The 18,386-nt window shown below is 35.8% G+C and overlaps 1 protein-coding gene across 7 annotated transcripts in view; it reads right to left on the bottom strand.

Annotated features, from left to right (window-relative positions):
* ARHGAP21 (Rho GTPase activating protein 21) overlaps positions 1-18,386 on the bottom strand; it is a 136,370-nt gene that overhangs the window by 27,104 nt on the left and 90,880 nt on the right. For 5 of the 7 annotated variants that reach the window (XM_045857686.1, XM_045857689.1, XM_045857693.1 and 2 more), the window contains exons 8-9: positions 12,344-12,373; positions 9,134-11,030 (exon numbers count right to left, since the gene is read on the bottom strand). In XM_045857686.1, the coding sequence (XP_045713642.1) occupies positions 9,134-11,030; positions 12,344-12,373 (1,927 nt within the window). The remainder of the gene's footprint in view (positions 1-9,133; positions 11,031-12,343; positions 12,374-18,386) is intronic. The other 2 variants (XM_045857691.1, XM_045857692.1) reach the window with 1 other exon arrangement.

Genomic DNA, 18,386 nt, shown 5'->3' with positions numbered 1-18,386 from the left:
TTAAGTTAAGAAACATGAGGCCTTAACTTTGTTTACTTAAGTAAACAAATTCTTAAAAGGTGAAGGAGGATGTTGAAGCTGTTATATATTTTTGGAAAATAGTATTTTCCAAAGATAAAAGAATAACTAGTTCTCACAGATAATATATATATTCCATAATTCAATCTGGATTTATCCAAATGGAGACTACTATATGTTATTCTATTTAAATTAATTATTCATCTCTTAATAAGAAATTTCTACTATTGTTTAGTTTTTTACTATTTTATTGTTTATGCTAGTACAGTTGTCCCACTTTTCCCCCCTTCACGCCCTCCACCCAACCCACCCCGCCACCCCACTTCCACAGTCATCCCCACACCACTGTCCATGGGTCCTTCATGTATGTTCTTTGACTGTTACTTCTTATCAATTGATATTTTAGAACATCTGAAAGATTTCACAAATCAAGAAAAATGTAGATATGTACAAAATGAAGGAAGCCTATTGTGAAACTTTATATATAACTGTTGAGTTATTTTTCAAGCAACGAAGAATGAAAAAGAATGGAAGTCCTAAAATATAGAGAACTCTTATAAATAAGAACCACTAAAATCACAACAGAAAAAGAGAAAGCACATGCAAAGACAATTCATGGAAGAAATACAAACGCCTAATAAAAATGTGAGAAAAAACTTGTGAAAACCTGACTACTAATGAAATAACCAAATACAAAGTAAAATAGTGATAACATTCCTGTTTTAGATCTAATAAACTGGCAAATATTTTCACTTCATGATGTTCTTGTTATAATAATTCCTTTTTGTATTCTGCAAGATGACCACAGAGAACATGCATTGTTTAGCTGCCCATCTATCTCTGAGGTTCAGTGGAATTCACTCAAGTGGCTCACCTTCCTGAGAAGGGCATATGATCTAGGCCTGACCCATCACAGGGCGCTATCCCTCTGAGTCCCCAGTGACTAGCCCAGGAGTGGGAACACGATCTAGTCAGGACTAATTACAGTATCTTCATCTCAGATTTGATACACAGAAACTGAGAAAATTACGGTCTTTCTCTTCCCTTTCTCAGGAAGAACTGTAACAATTCATAAATTGTGAGCGGCCAGTGGCCATCTTTTTTTACCATGTGTAGAAAGAGTACCTGAGAATAAAGTAATCAAAACTGAGGGGGAAAAAACTGACAATCTTAATGTCAAGTCACTGAACATCCGTATCCAGGTCTACCCCAGAACTTCCTCATTGTGAGGTTTGGCATGAGCTAATTTGAAATAAGTTTCTACTGTCTGTAACCAAGAGAATTCTGACCAGAACAAAAGTAGAATGCAATGTGTTTCTAGCTCCCTTTCACAAATAAGCATCATGTACCCAATGTCCAATGCTGCAGGTTAGAACAGAGAGCAAAAAAAGGTCCCTTCTAAAATGAGCTGTGTTAGGTGGAATTTTTCTCACAGGTCACGTAATTACTCAAAAAGAACACAGCATCAATGTAGTTTGTACTTTATAATTACAGTTGAGGATAATTTTATACAACTCAGTGAAATTATCAGAATTTTTGGCATAGACTGCAGAATAGTAAGATCCTTTCACTTCTGCTAGAAAAAGGTGACGCTACCACTCCAAATCACAGTATAACCATTTAAGAAATGATAACAGTATAATATTCAATGACAGAGTAAACTACAAGTCACATGAAGGGGGATCAATTTGTTTAAGTTGGAAGAAATGGTAACTAATATGAAAGCAAATTCGTGTTTCTAAAATGCAAGAGAATGTGTATATGTGTTTTTTTACTAAAAATATGGATTGAATAAACTGTTTTTTTTTAAGTCCTATGAGAAGAGGACATTCACTGCAAATGATTTAAAAAGTCAATCTGTTTCTCAAACAAAACACATTTAAAAATCTTTGAGTTTTTTCCTTGTCCTTATGGAAAAAAAGAATAAATACAGCTAATGGACTTTCTGTCTTAAAAGAAATTCAGTGGCACTGGCACAACTATCCTTTGTTTTTACCTGCATTCTGATACATAAGGTGGGATTATCTTTTCAACAGGGAAACATAAACTCTTTCTTTACAAATGACAATTTATTAATCTTTGGAAATACCATTAATTTTCAATCTAATTTAAATTTAAACCCAATGAAATAAAGCTATCCTAAAAAAATGAACTCCCTAGGCAAATTTTACTCAATCCCATTAACACCAATTAGTGCATGTCAGGTAAGAAAAGTTTTGGGGTTGATAAAAATGGCATGCTCAAGAAACTCCATTTATATTAAATTAAAAGGGCATGGTTAGAAAGAATGCTTAAAAAATAAACCACTAATATATTAACAAGTGCTTCTAATCTTTGATCAAGTGATAGACCCCTGCAGACTTACTGAAACTTTTACACAAAATACAGAGTTATTGAAGCAGTAAATCCTGTTAACTTTTACATAAACTGGTGAGGGGGTGCCATCAGTCTAGTGCAAATATCCTCATTTTTTACAGTAATCGTTCAACTCATCTAATTGGAATTCAGGTTTTTAATTAAGACCAAGCATTTTTAATAGTCAGGTCAATAAACACACAGTTAAATTAATATTTGGCTTTTTGAAAGCCATTTACAGATTTGATTATCCTAACCAGGAAATTCAATGCTGTATCTTCCTACTAGATAGATGAGTTTTTAAAAGGTTAGGAAGGGAGGAGAATTTGGAATACTTGATTCATACGTACCATGACCATATGGCAGTTGGTACTGAAGTAAAGGGAGAGGAGTTGTAAGAGGAACTGCTATAATACTAGGAATGTGAAAGGCAGGTGATGAAATAAGAGCAAAAGCAGGAATGTGTGCAATGCCATGGTCAATTCTGGGCCTAGCAGCTCATCCAGAAGGTAGGATGCACCATATTATCACAGTAATTGCTCTAAATTTTAAAAGGTCAAGTGGAAGTATTACTTTTAGATCTGTTGCAGATGGTGGGTTACAATTACTTTGAATTTCTGCAGCCGCATAGATCAGAGTAGGTTTGCATCTAAGTGAGGGGGCACATGTGTATGAAAAATGATCTCACTTGCCAGCTGACAAATGCTGCAAGTAAGCATTTTGAGAAACTCAACATTTACTTAAAGAATTTTAATGTACCGATTTCATTAATATGCAAAATTACTAATTTTCACACATAAAATAAGGAAGCCACTGGAAATGGGGAAGACTGAGCGGGAAATTAAGAGGCTTGGATTCTATCTTGTTTCATTTAACGAAACCACTTAACTTTTCTCGGTATTAAGTTAATTACCTATAAGATAAAGAAGTGGGACTAGGATTATCAGAAGGGTTGATTCTAGCTCAAGAGGCGGACAATAATAAATCCATTAAAGGTGTAAAATTACCTGTTTATTTTATGTAATTATATAGAATCCTAGGTTTTTCCAAACAAGGGACTTGTTATGGGGCTTTCAAGGTTTGGATCTATTTAAAACACTGACAGATGGAGCTGACAGTGTAGTTACTATCAGATCTATTTTCAACATTAAAGAAATAGCTGAAAATCTAGAAAATCTACTTTAGGGAAATAATTGCATAGCTGTCATAAGTGCAAAGTTAAAAAAAGTATTTCCCTAAATAATTAAGCACAGTGATCTATCAGGTGTGCTACAGATAAACTTGAAATATTTTAGGATAAAAGCTAGTGTTACTATCAAAAGGAAGATAAATGAGCATCTAAAATCATTCTGTGGTGAACAACAGAGTTAACAACTGGAACAAATAAATGTATTTAGTGAGCAGATTCCAAATCTGAGCTAAATATGGTGAATATTAAATTTAGAATTATTCTTTAGGCTAAGATTTAAAAGAGTAAAAAGGCAAGATTTAAATGCAACACAGTTTTAGAACACTGTCAAAAGAATATGTGGTCTGGAAGTAGCAGGCAATCAGCTCTGTCCATTACTCGCTGGGAGACCTTAGACAGTAAACTCAACTTTCCTTATCCATAAAGTGGGTTATTTATTCCTGACCTGAAGTTCCCACCAGACTATCATTAGGATTGGTACATGAAATACTTAATAGGTTATAAAGTACTACAGAAGTTTTGGATTGCTTTTATTATATTAAAAATTACCTCACATCGCTCAAATAATATAAGCAAAAATCTCTAATAACTATGTCTGGTGTTAGTTGGGTACTAGACTTATCAGGGTGATAACTTCACTATACATAAACCTGACACTAATATAATATTGTATGTCAACTGTAATTGAAAAACAAAAAAATTATTTAAAGTAAAAAAATTAAAGATTAAGTAAAAAAAGAACCAATGGAGTTACATTTTTGGAAAAGCTGAATATGAAAAAGAGTATAAGATGATAGTGTACAATTTTCCTCATTACAGATTTGTTTTGCAAGAAAGAAGACTCAGTACGTACTTAGTATAAAAGACGGCCTGGAATGCTCAGTGTATCCTCCTACAATATCACTGTTGGCATTAAAGACTAGAGCTCACAAACTGAGAAACTGGGTGTAAGGTGACCCATTTCCTTTTGGATAAATTTCAGATAGCTAAGCTCACCTGAACAGACACTGTCATTTACAAGCTTTAAACCTTCTAAATTGGTTTAGAGTGGCAATGCCAATAAGGCTACACCAGCATAATTCAGTTTTACTTAGGCTAACACATGCACACACACACACTGGACAACTTAGGGATGAAAAGAACAAAGAGTATTAGAAATACGGCAAAAGAAGAGGGGAAAGTACATGTGAGATGAATTCTTTTCTTCATTTTTCTAAATCTTCATGACAGAAAAAATTGGATGTTAAAGGTGTAACAAAGCCCTGGCTGGCATAGCTCAGTGGATTGAGTGTGGACTGTGAACCAAAGCATTGCAGGTTCGATTCCCAGTCAGGGCACATGCCTGGGTTACTAGGTCAGGTCCCCAGTGGGGGCCACGTGAGAGGCAACCACACATTGATGTTTCTCTCTCTCTGTCTTTCTCCCTCCTTTCCCCTCTCTAAAAATAAAGAAATAAAATCTTAAAAAAAGAAAGAAAGAAAATTAAAAAAAAAAAAAGGGACAGGGAAGTTTTAAAAAAAAAACTCTTGCTTAAAAAAAAAGATGTAAAAATGTTGGAACATTTTTTTTCTGTAGACGTATCATTAACTCTTATTATAAATAATAAATAAATTGGCTCCATTATCTGATAGTTTGGGAATAAAGCCAAGCCACTTAATTATTATTATGCTTTGCATTAGTGTGTGATGTTTTCAAATGACAAAGTGATTATTAAAATAATAGAATATTGTATTCTGGAGGGTGACAATACAAAAGCAAACCTTAATTTATTTCTTTTTTCCTTTTAATTTAACTATTCCACAAAATAGTATAGAATATAGGGCAACATATCCCAAAGTGTGTTTCACGGTGTACTACAATGAGATATTCTACATGGAAGGATTCATGGTCAAACACTTCTGAGAAAAATTACATCCTACCTAGAAAATTCACAATATATAACACATTAATGATTGTGAAAGCCACTGTTAAGATGAACAAAATTTGTTTATTTAAACCCAGCATTTCTCAATTTATTTGATCACTGACTATTTTTTCCCCTTTAACTAAATGGAATTAGTGTTCCTGGAAAACACTTGGGGAAACTGCAAACAGTTTCTTTTATTCCACTTTAATGCTAGCAGTTATTGCACTTAAATATGTATTTTTTTTTTAGATATTGATTTTTTAGAGAGAGGGGAAGTGAAGGGAAGGAGAAAGAGAGAAAGAGAAACATCAATGTGCAGTTGCCTCTCATGCACCCCCTACCAGGGGCCTGGCCCACAACCCAGGCGTGTGCCCAGACTGGGAATCAAACCAGTGGCCCTTTGATTTGCAGACCCACGCTCAATCCACTGAGCTACACCAGCCAGGGCTAAATACGCATTTTAAAAAAATAACTAGATTGGAAAGATAAAACTTTAACGCTCAATAATAAAAGGACTTTAATACTTAATTTTGTAACTTTAATGAAAAGCTGAAAGTTCTTTTACTGGTTGGTTATTCACATATTTAACCACACCGTCACTAAAACAGACCAATAAATACAGGGGTAGGCAAAAGTAGGTTTACAGTTGCGAATACATGAAACAGTTTATACCTGTATTATTATTTATTAATTACTGTGTTATTTGTTATCATAAACCTACTTTTGCCCACCCTTGTATTTCTTTGGACTTCAAGTTTACAGTAAAATATTTTAGTAAATCGAAGAGTTAAAAGGTTCTCACAGTAAAAAGGCAAGTATATTATGTAAAAGAAAATATGCTTTTGATATTATACTCCAAAAATTAAATATTCAAACTAAATTCTTTTCCATACCTGTATTTCAAATAGCAGTTAATTTTATAAAAACTATGAAAATGCTATAAAAACCTAAGAGGCACTGGTATTCAACCTCAGGGCCTAGGAATTTTTAAGAATGCTTAAATCCATGGACGACATTCACATATACAAACAGTGAAATGAAATTTTTTTAATTTCAGTCCTTTATTCTACCCTATTCCACTGGTGCTGTGAAACTGGTGTACCATAGTAATCATGTGCTATACATTAAGGTTCTCGGAGGCACATAGGAAATAAATGAACTATACAAACATTTCTGTGCTGGGTGACTTTTAAAAGTCACGATTCATTAAACAAAAGATATTTAATAGTAACTATAAAGGAGACTCTAGTAAGTACCTAAAGTAAATCTGATCAGATCCAATCAGTGAGCATTTAAACATAATTTATTGATTAGGAAGGGATTGAGGAAGGCAGGGATAGAGTGACCAAGAGAGAAAGGGACAGAGAGAGAGGGAGGGAGGGAGGGAGGGGGAGAGAGACAGAGAAAAGGGGGAGAGAGAGAGAGAAACATCAATTTGTTGTCCCACTTATTTATGCATTCACTGGTTGATTCTTATATGTGCCCTGACTGGGGATCGAACCCATAACCTTGGCATATCGGGACAACTCTCTAACCAATTGAGCTACCTGGCCAGGGCTATTTTTGTTTTCAATGAATAAAAAAAATATTTATTTTAATAATTTCCCCATAAATCTATATGTATATAGAATTATATATATTTTATTTAATATTTTAACAAAAGTTCTCTCTTTATTAACATAACTGACTTTTTGATTTATTCCTGTACTTAGAAGTAGGAAGAAATATTAACAGCTATAACTAGCACATTTTTATTATTCCTATGTAATCTGATTATGTTATTTTTATTAAGTAGGAAGAAATTATGATGTCAAATTCCGGTAAGATCTCACAGACCTATGAAATATAGTCACAGGTTGTAGGGCTCTTTATGTTTTAAAAAATCAGAAAACAATCACTAGTTCTGCAAAACATCTAGATGATGTGTAAGGTTTGACCTACAGTAAAGCTCTATTATTCTCTGAGCTTGGCCTTAAGGGTACAGGTATGAATATGAGTACAATTGGGCTGGGATTCCCCACAACGTGTACAGCTTGAATATATCATATTTATTACAGATAAGTCATGTAGAATTTTTTTCAGGCTGATTCTGATAGTATCACTTGACAGTCTAGTAGTTCAAGAGGTTTAAAAAGTTTCTCTAGAAAAGAAAAACTAAATTGCTCAAAGAGAAGCACATTATACTGTCAAATTGTGGAGAACTCTTCATGAACTTATGGAGTAACAGTAACAGAATGGGTCTTGGACTCAAAGCAAGGCCCCTACATCACACAACTCCAGGGGGAGCTCTTCCCAATGCATTCTATATATATGGTGCTCTGTGATGTGGCTGAATCAGGGAAGCCTCTAGTTCCTGGCTCTACTGCTTATTAATTGTGACTTTTGGGAAGTTACTTGACCTCTTCATCAGTAAAATGTCCCACTTATTAAATGAAGATAATACTGAGGACATATGTGATAATCCTGTTAGCAGATTATGTTTTGGAGCTGCATAGTAATTATGGTGAGAACTTTGGCTGGGGGGAGGGGTTGCCATATATTTAACTATATCTCAAGTTTATCATTTAGCTATTATTTCACCAAATATTTATGGAATGCCTTCTATATGTCAGGCAATGTGCTACGCATTTAAGGACCGAGAACCGAACAAAAGATCTAAAATCCTGGTTCTCACATAGCTTGTGTTTTAGCTCAACAAAGAAACATGTAATAGAAAATACAAGCATGTAAAGTGGAAACAAGTGATGTGAAGTAGCTCAAGAGGATAGAGAATTCCCAGGTTCTGTGTTTGTGTGTGGGGTACCTATTTCAGAAGGCAGATCAGGAAAGGGTGCTTTTATGAGGTAACATCTGAGCCGAGGCCTATGTAGTGAGTGAGGACGAGTCAGGGTATAAACCCTGGAACTGGCAGAGCCAGGGCCCTAGAGCAGGACAAGCTTGGCACGTCCCAGGACGGCACAGCAGGCGTAGCTGAATGCACATACATGGAAGACAGGGCACAGGCCTGGAGGCTGATCATGGGATGCCTTACAGGCCCTCTAGGATATGAGATTCTCTTTTGGGTAACACTGGAAGTAAACAAAGGGTTCTGGTCTAAGGAGTGACATGATCTGATTTACGTTTTCAAAACATCACACTGGCTGCCCTGTGGAGAAGACACCTGGGTGGGGAGGGGTGAGAGCAGACTAAAGACATGTGGTTAGTGTTCTCGACTTGGGCACAAATCTATGCCAGAAGTTAATATGATAATGAAGAGCTTTTTTTTTTTCTTTCAGCTCAAGTTAAATTTACAAACAAGCTTTAGAAAGTAAAAAGCACTGTTTGTATGAAAGATTGATTACTGCCTGGTTTTCAATTCAGATAATTCACTAAGTAGGTACAATTTGGTTTGCTGAGTACCTTGGCCCAGAAAATGGGAATTTGTTTCATTGAAACAAAAACAAAAAAGGGGGACTGAATATATAGTCTAAAAATCAATAAAATAAAATAAAAGGAAAAGAAGAGTAAGAGCTTATGGTTCTGGTTTTAGCACAACTTGAGAAATTCAGAATGAATGTTTTAAAATCACAGTGCAAAATGTCTGGGCATGTCGAATTAGAAATAATACTTGCTAAAAATACGTGTTAAATATTGGACATACAGTCAATGACTCTAAATAAGCTCACCTATGAATGGGATGGAGGCCAGGGAGTCACCAGGTGGACTGGTGCTTGAGGCCTTCCTTTCCTCAATCCTTTTTATGTGGACCTCTCGCCGCGCGTCGTTGGGCAGCCAGCAGGTCGTGTCTGACCCCGTCTCCTGGTCATTTACTGCCAAGATGTAAGACTGATGCCTTAAAGGCTGCGGTGTTTGGCGACCAGATGGAGGCTTTTCTCTTAGGGTTACAGTTTCTTTATTATCTAAAGTATCTGATTGGTGAATTTCAGCTTCTTGTAAATTTAAGTCTTGATTCCTTTGAGTGTCAGATAATTCTACTTCTGCGGTGCCTGAGTTCTCACTCATCTGAGGGACAGGCTTAACAGAAGCTCCAGACAAACAGGGTTTTTTCCCAGTCTCCACTTGGTGATCCAGGGCACTTTCAGTTTTTAACCGTGTCTGCTGAGTCAACAGACTGTTTTGATGCAAGTGATTTACTGGTCTTTGGTCTTTGATAGAAACAAATGAGTTCTGGGTAAATGGTGGTTTTGTGACATGCATCGAAGGTGCTTTCAGAGAATTACTTCTGACTTTCACAAGAGGTGACTTGTCTTGTGAAATACCTTGAGGGAGTGACATTCCACAAGTAGTTTGAAAATTCCTGTTTGGCTGCAGTGTTTTCAGATCTGGTGGAATTTTTATAAATTGAGACACAGATCCCACTCCTTTGCTACTCATTCGCCTATTATCAGAACTAACAACACTCGGAGCCACAGTGAAACTGGAGCCTCGAAAAGATTTATGGATTTCTTGATGCCTAGATCTTTCATAAATACCCCGTCTATCATCCTGCTCAGTAAATCCACTCCACTTATAAGTCTGTTTTCGTTCTCCATTTGAATCTGGCATTTGACTTTCAGAAGCGACATTTTCTAAGGTTTCACCCTGTCCTTCAATATAATCCCATGAACGAGTTCTATGATTGCTAAAACTAACGGGTGGGGCTGTCAGTGCTCCTTGTGAGGCACTGCGTGGACAATATTTTGTTAACACGGAGTCCTCCAGCCTCTCCTGGGACACACTGCGTTGTCGGATCTGAGCAGACTGGGGCACTCGGTCGTGAGAGGTGCTGCGGCGTCGTACCTGCAAAGCTGTGCGGTTCGGTACCACCTGGTTATAATCTGTTGTACTCTGAGATGCTGCCCTTAAACTATCTAATCTTTCTTGAATTGTCCGACAACCCATGTGCAATCGTCTGTTATCAATATACTCCTTGTAAGTTTTATAGTTTTTCCAGTCAATGTGCTGATGGGAATTTGGAGAATAGTGATTAACAGATCCGGAAGGAGAATCCACAGCTTGAGATCTATTGCTTGAGACTCCTTCTGAATGTCCACTGTAATTGCTAGATTTCAGTAAAATTCCAGAAGGTTCCAATGATCTAGATCCTGGTGCCTGATGAATTAGATGGGCAGTAGGTATAGATGACAATGGCGATGTGGTTCTTGACACTGTTTTTAAAGAGGGCTGCTCATTGATGCCATGCCTTACTTCTTCAGTTCTGTGTGAAGGAACTGTATGGTTGTTTCTGTTAGTTAACAAATCTACAACCTTCTCAGAAGGTACAATGACAGTCCTCACACTCTCATTGCAAACACACACTGCTGTGTTTGACTTTGCAACGTCTGTTGGTGATGGAGGCACTTGTATTTCCATTCTATAAGCCCTGCTAGGTTGGGTAAGTACTGGAGTACTGGTTTGCTGTTTGCTGGATGATGAGTCTGGAGGAGACACTTCAACTGGCTGTGCCATGGCTGACGGGGCAGACGGCAGCCGGGGATAGCAAATTGGTGGTGGTTCGGGGATATTGCGGGCATTGCCACTGTAGGCTTCATTGCCTTTCAGGTAGGCATCTTGAGAATATGCCTATAGGGAAATGAGAGAATAGTGTCATTAAAAATTCATTACAAGAACAATAATTCCCATTCTGGCAACACATTATTTTATTTTACTGTGCCCTACCTCATTCCTGAATGACATTCACTAAAGCATGCATGCAAACGCAACAGAAGGGTGCTCCACAAATTTAGAAAAGGGCTAGTATCTCAGAAATCAAATAAATTGTAGGATGTGCAACAAATAAAAATTACAATTGCCTATTTTCTCAAAGGATCAGAAACACACCCAAAAATTTCCCCACCAATTAGATGTAGCCAGATTACTTCCAAAATTTTCCCCATTTAAGTTTTATCATTTTTCAGCAGTCGACAGGTTAAATGGCTGCCTAATACATCTCAGCAAAAGAAGATTCTGATCTTTTGCCAAAACAGAGGTGAAAATATTAAAAATCTTAACCAAACACATTTTTATTTTAAGCACTACTGCTATTATAAATGAAGTATCTTGTCAATTAATGATTACTGAGTCCCAGAAAAAAATTAATTTTGCTAGATCAGGTCTTTCAACAGCCATGCTAAATATTTTAATATTTAAAATGAGAGGAATAGGCATGTTTAAGAAAGTAAGCACATATAATAAAGACATACAAATATGAAAAAAAGGTAATTCATCTTTATATGATTATTTTTTTAATGTAAGCTAATGCAAAATTTTAATGTACAAATTTATTTGGTCTCTTTTACTTGTTATAAGGAGACATTTCTATTATTAACAAGCAGGCATGCAGCTCAAATTATTTTTTTTGTCAACCATTTGTGAAATTATCTAGCAGTATTTTTAAAACTTAAGAAAAACTGAAATTAAACAGAGTCTACAAAACAGAGCTAATCACTACAACTCAGGACTGTTCAGCATCTGAGACAGTTAGGTGTGGTGTCATATTACGTATCCTCCCCTAATCAAAACAGGCTGAATTCAAGGGTATCATCATATCTTGTCTTTGCATTAGCTCGCAAATATCAAGCGCATCCACAAACACAACATCACAGCAAAGTACTAAGGAAAAAGAAGCGTGAGATACTTAAAAAAAATACAGATGCAGATAAATACCATGTCTTAACACCAGTTATGCACAGGATACCAAAAAAACCCCCCACAAAACCCAACAAAAACTGAAGAAAACCATGTACTACAAACACACACATTCTGCAAGTTAGTAAGATTAACACTATGGAGAGATTTCTCTAATCACACTTAACAGTTTTAATTGGTTGGCTTATTACAAATCTCTACCAAACATGACTTAAAAAACAAGGAAATGGCTTCTATGCATTTCTTACCAGAGCTGTGACATCCTTTGTAAACTGTAGCTAGCAGAAAATAGGAAAACATAGTAGAAGCTGCTTACTGATAGAAAGACAGAATCATGTCATGTTGATGTTGGAAACAGCAAGCTAAAAATACATCTATACTGATTTCTCTGGAAGGTACCAAGAGAGGTAAAGGGCAGTGAAGCATAAAGAATAACTTCAGTATCCTTCTAAGCATCTTTTTCTCAGGCTTTTTTTCTGGTTCTCATTTGATTTGTCTACCATTCTTGAAAGGAAAATACATCTGGTGACATGCATGCTTAACAACTATTTTCTTCGATACACGCTGCTGTCTGACAGTGTGCTACAAAGCTTCCCTTCCACAGGAGCAACATTGATGTCTCTCATTTCCCCTGAGCTGCTTCCATCTCTGCTTCCAGATGACGAAACCAATGCGCTATTATGCATTTAAAATAGTACAACCTCCTCCTTCCCCTGTAAATCAGAGCATAACCACAAGCAGTCGGCTGACTGCAGCTGCCTTTACTATGATTTGGAAATAAAAGAATGACTGCTTTATTAAATAGGTTTCACTCAAAAACTAAGATTTTTCAACACTGCACCTTTCACCCTGCTTTATTATGAAAATAACTATTGAAGAGACAAAAAACATTATTGTCAGAGCAATCCTTTTTCAATTAATATTCTAAAACATAAACTTGATTGCAGTGAGAAATTACAGCTAAGTAGATAAAAGAAAATGTGCATGCCATGATATTTTTAATGCATGAATACAGTCAATCAAGATATACATTTTGGATATGTGCATTGACATAACAAAGCCATCTTTTAAATGCTGATTTTATTCACCCCAATACTTTTTCCATGAAAGAAAAACTGGCTGGACGAGTGAACTCTCTGATATAGCATTTTCCACAGCTTGTTTTTGCAATTTTATTAGCTATCACCTGAAAGGGGGTGGAGGGGAGTGTTCTCTGTAGTCAGTGATGTAGTGGAAGGTTGGTTGGTAAGTTTCTTGACTTCTCAAGACCTCTACTACATTAATGTACATTGTAAAACTCAAAGGAGAAATTACACATTTATTTGGCCATGGAACCCATTTTTTCTAGGGGTTTTCTCATGATTACAATTGCTGCTAGAAAATGCTGTTCTAGAACCAATTATTTAAAGATACCTCCTTTATTTAAATTTGGGGAGGAATATTCTCTTTTAATTAAAAATATATGACTGGAACTACCAAATATTAAAAATTATTTGACATACTTCAGACATCACTACGATTCCTATGTAGCAACCCTAAAGATGAAATACTCTGTATTCAGGGGTTCTCATTTCTAGGCACAATTATGACCAGGGGTCCTTAAAAATATCCACATGCACCATGAATTAACAGTGGCCTGAGTAAACAGAATGTCTTACACATACAGATTATTGTCTAATGTAAGTATATATAGTCACAATTAAAAAATATTAATTCATTCCAGAGCATTACTGAATTTCCTCACATATTTTCAGTTCATAAACACTAAAAAAGCTTGTTTATCTCTATCTATCTATCTATCTATCTATCTATCTATCTATCCATCCATCCATCCTAAGAACTCCTCATTCTCATAAAGGTTGGGAACCAATACCATTCAATTTCCATCCTGAGGAAATTAGCAGTGCCCTAAGGCCACTACAGATTAGAATGTGTTCCAACTAAGTCATGGACATACCTGGGAATAATTCTGGAACTTCTATGGCTATTCTGAGAGAGATGGTACAGACACAAATTGCCTTCAAATAAATTTAGGGAACTAAATTAGAAAGGCAATATGACTTTTAAGGAATCCTCTTCTCCCAGGATGCCTTTAATTGCTCCCCTAGAAAATAAACAATCTACTAAGGCATGCTTTAGACTCCTTCAAGGAGGAAAGTATTCATCAGGGCTTGGAAAAACACTGGGTGGATCATCTGGAGTGAATTACAATAGGCAACTCTTTGAGATGAACATGGAACACACCAATAAGGTTTTATACTCTGGGAACAGAATTGAAAACTCTTTAACTTGCTCATCGATGTGACTGTGGAACACTTTTGCTTGAGGGTCTCGTCAAAAAGTACCAAGTCTTTCATTGAGACACATGGTCTGACATATCAATGTTTTAATAAAAATGTATCATTTAATATTATAATCTGGAACTTTATTATATGTACAGTGCCTAACAGTAACTAAATAATCCTAAAATAATCTTTCAATTCAGTTTTATGGAGTTGCATCAAAATCACTATTACTATACCAGTGATACTTACACTGTCTAGTAAATGCTAAAAACAAACAATAAAAACCCTGCACAATACATAAGCTTGTGAGAATAAAACTCCTGCCTACCATTAACAAACTGACTCATTAATTTCATGCTATTAACTATAGTAAAAGAAAAAATAGCTACATGTCTGTCTGTTCAGTAAAATACATGCCAACTATGCGACAGCAGGAGGTGGAAGAAGGGGATGGTACAGACATTTTATACCTTTCTAAATTATATGAAATTTTTCCAACAACCAAGTACAATTCTTATATTATGAAAAAATAGATTTTTTAAAAAGAACAAAAGTAACTGCTACAAACTTGCCAAACATGAGTGAATCCCTCCAGATTTCCTACTCCTGTTTCTCTTATCTAGGCACAAACATCCTGATCCACACTTGACAAATGGGTATTTTATTATAAATAGAATATTCTACTGACTATAAAGCATATTAAATGATTACTTTGAAAGTAATTTGTCTTCAATTAAAGTTTATAGTCACTGTTATTTTGTACACTGTTATTTCAGGTGTACACCATCATGGCTAGACAATCATACACTTTACAAAGCGTTCCCCTGATATTTCCAGTACCTGCCAGGCACCTATACATAGTTCTAATGAATCTAAGGAAAAACTTGGGTTAAATCACACCTTTGAGTTTGTATCACATCTTTATGCAGTGGCAAAGACAGCACTGGACTACTCTCAGAGCAGAGATGTGTGTCAGAGTAACAGCTCTGAGCAACTAGCAGTGTGACTGAGGTAAGTCACCCTCACTCCTCATTGGTACCCAGGTTTAGAGGTCAGGCTTTAGTTTCTGACCTGTCGGGGTTCAAATCCTAGTGCTACCGCTTTCTGCTCTGTCACACTAGAAAAGGTGCTTCACCTTGCTGTGTTTATCCTGGGCCAGCACCAACGCCCTGGTCAAACATTAGACACACCCAAGCACCTCTACACCTATCAGGACCAATCAACTTTAATTTAATTTTGAACTCATTGAGCCAAATGCTTCACAAAATATCTTGAGGCAGCCACTGAAAAGAAGGCCCGGATTGAGTTCTTCTATCATCAGTCTATTCAAGAAAAGTATTTAATCAACCAGCATCACTGTTCAGGTGATTTGATGGGTGGTGGCTATTTTCTTCCCACATAGACATTTGAGAAGTTAACAAAACCATTTTTTGTTTTTGTTTTTCTCGAAAATAAAACAGCCCTGGCTGGTGTAGCTCAGTGGATTGAGCGCAGGCTGCAAACCAAAGCATCGCAGGTTCGATTCCCAGTCAAGGCACATGTCTGGGTTGCAGGCCACGGCCCCCAGCAACTGCACATTGACGTTTCTCTCTCTCTCTCTCTTTCTCCCTCCCTTCCCTCTCTAAAAATAAATAAATTTTAAAAATCTTAAAAAAAAAAAGAAAATAAAACAGAAAGTGCTTTTTATTTTGTAATAATACCTTACAAATATGAACCCAGATATCACAGTCTAACATAATATTATAAAATACTGTCAAAGTAAATAACATAAATGTAATAGTAATACTACTCCTATCATTAATCTAGAAAACATATGTTGGTTTAAAAAATGAGGTTGCTGAGTACATGAGTACTATGACCAGCACTAATTAATAACATACTGAATTATTCTTAATTTTACTTCATGGGTTTGAATATTCTATCATTGTTACCTGTAAATTAAGAAATTTATTATTATATACTTTTCCTTATGTGAGTAGGTTTTAAACAAAATTACATTTCCTCTGTTACCTCAGAGATGAGCGGAGCACCTCTAAAACAATGTGGTCCATAAACTGGATTAGGCAAAAAGTTTGTGTTTTTTTTCCCATAAGATGGCTCTAGTAGTGCTTAGTTGTCTTTAACTTCATTCGAAACAATTTTGTAAGATTGTATTGTGAAAGCTGTCATATCAGAGTACATTAACAAAACATTAAAATTGGTGAATTTTTGTGTAGCCTTTTAATATTGTAGAATAAAATAAGTAACATTTTCAGTGCATTATGCTTTATTGTTTCAAGAAAGGTAAAAATGCAACTCAAGTGCAAAAGAAGATTGTGCAGCGTATAAAGAAGGTGCTGTGACTGATGGAATGTGTCAAAAGTGGTTTGTGAAGTTTTGTGTTAGAGATTTCTCTCTGAACAATGCTCCATAGTAGGGTAAACCAGGTGTAGTTGATAGCGATCAAATTAAGACAATCAACATTATACTATGTGAGATCCAACATACTCAAAATACCCAAATCAATAAAATTATTGGTGAAAATGAAGAAAAAAAAGTTTTTTATTTTACAGGAAAAAAATATACAGACTTTTTGGCCAACGCAGTCACTTCAGAAACGCAATGGCATGGACACCCAACCTGTGGGTGCCCAAGCAAACACACATGACTTATGACAGGCATTCTTCCCTTGGGTAAATAATTTTTACATAGTTGTAAAATGTTAATGTTTACTTTTTATTTATAATGAAAATTCAACCTCACAGGGACAAATACATCTTTAAAAGCATATATTTTGGGTATCAGATTTAAGACCAACATAAATACTCTGAAGGCCCCTTACAGAACTTTTTAGCTCTAGAATCTGTTAGCAGTATTTGTATATGCAGTTTTTTAAAATCCCAGATTCTACTTGTGTTTTATTAATACCTTTAAGAAATGACACTTGTAGATATTCCACCTAAAAACGTTTATAAAGAAGTTGTCACATCTTAATGTCCTTTATGGAATAATGCAGTGTGCTTTAATCATATATATTCCTTTAATTTCTTAAAGAATTATAGTATATCCAAATGTGAATAAAGCCCGATTTTAAAGTGAAGTTTTCTTTTATCATTACAAGTATGAGCTTTTATGTCTTAAAATTCAAATAACATGTTTTAAAAATGAATTCTCTGTTACAATATGCCAGAACCCTTTACTGATGAACCTTGAAGATCTGTGTGCTCATGTCACTCTAGCGAACCAATTTTTTCCTTTGTTTGCAACACTTTGTATGTCACCTTTATTTTACATGTATTTATCTTAAGTGGAATATAACAAGACAGATTAATTAACCTAATTTTCCACTGATCACATCATTAGAAAATTACTCATTCCACTGCTGCTGCTCTTCATCAACCACACAGCAGGCCGTGACAGTGATTTGCGTCTGCTTCCTTCCTTGGGCATTTAGTACAATGCCAGCCATTCTGTGAAATGTGCACTGTTTGAGAAAAAGCACACCCAAACAGTGCCTTTACTTTGGCAAGGAACGCTATGTACTGAAGATGAGAAATAAGCTCTGTTTTGGAAGTGCATTCTGTTTTTGAGTCATCAGATTGCAAGAAGGCTTCAAGGTAAAGCTTTCCCTACTATCTATCATCCTAGTCCTCTGTTGTAGGGGAACATTAGAGGAAGTTCTCTACTTATTTCTAACCTTGTAACTCCCATTGACTGAGATGGTTATGTCTGCTACTCTCTCATTCTGCTGAATTATCAGGGTAGGCACTCCACCACTGGAGCCCTAGGGAAATTACCTTGGACAGGTGCACCTTCCTTACTAAGGCCCCCAATGCCACAGAACTGTGTACTTAAGAAGGGTAATCTACTCTCGGTAAAAAGTCATTCCTGAATAAAATCAACACACCATGAAAATACAAGGTTGAGCTCCATGGGTAACAGTTAATTATATTTAAACATCAGTGAATAAGTTGAATCATTAGGATCAGCTTTAGTGACATTTTGTTGTAAAAGTTTACAAGAAGAT

Source organism: Phyllostomus hastatus, unplaced genomic scaffold (assembly GCF_019186645.2).
Source record: "Phyllostomus hastatus isolate PE091 unplaced genomic scaffold, TTU_PhHast_1.1 phas_scaffold_1674, whole genome shotgun sequence".
Lineage (NCBI taxonomy): Eukaryota > Metazoa > Chordata > Mammalia > Chiroptera > Phyllostomidae > Phyllostomus > Phyllostomus hastatus.
This window is presented reverse-complemented; position numbering and strand designations above follow the sequence as displayed.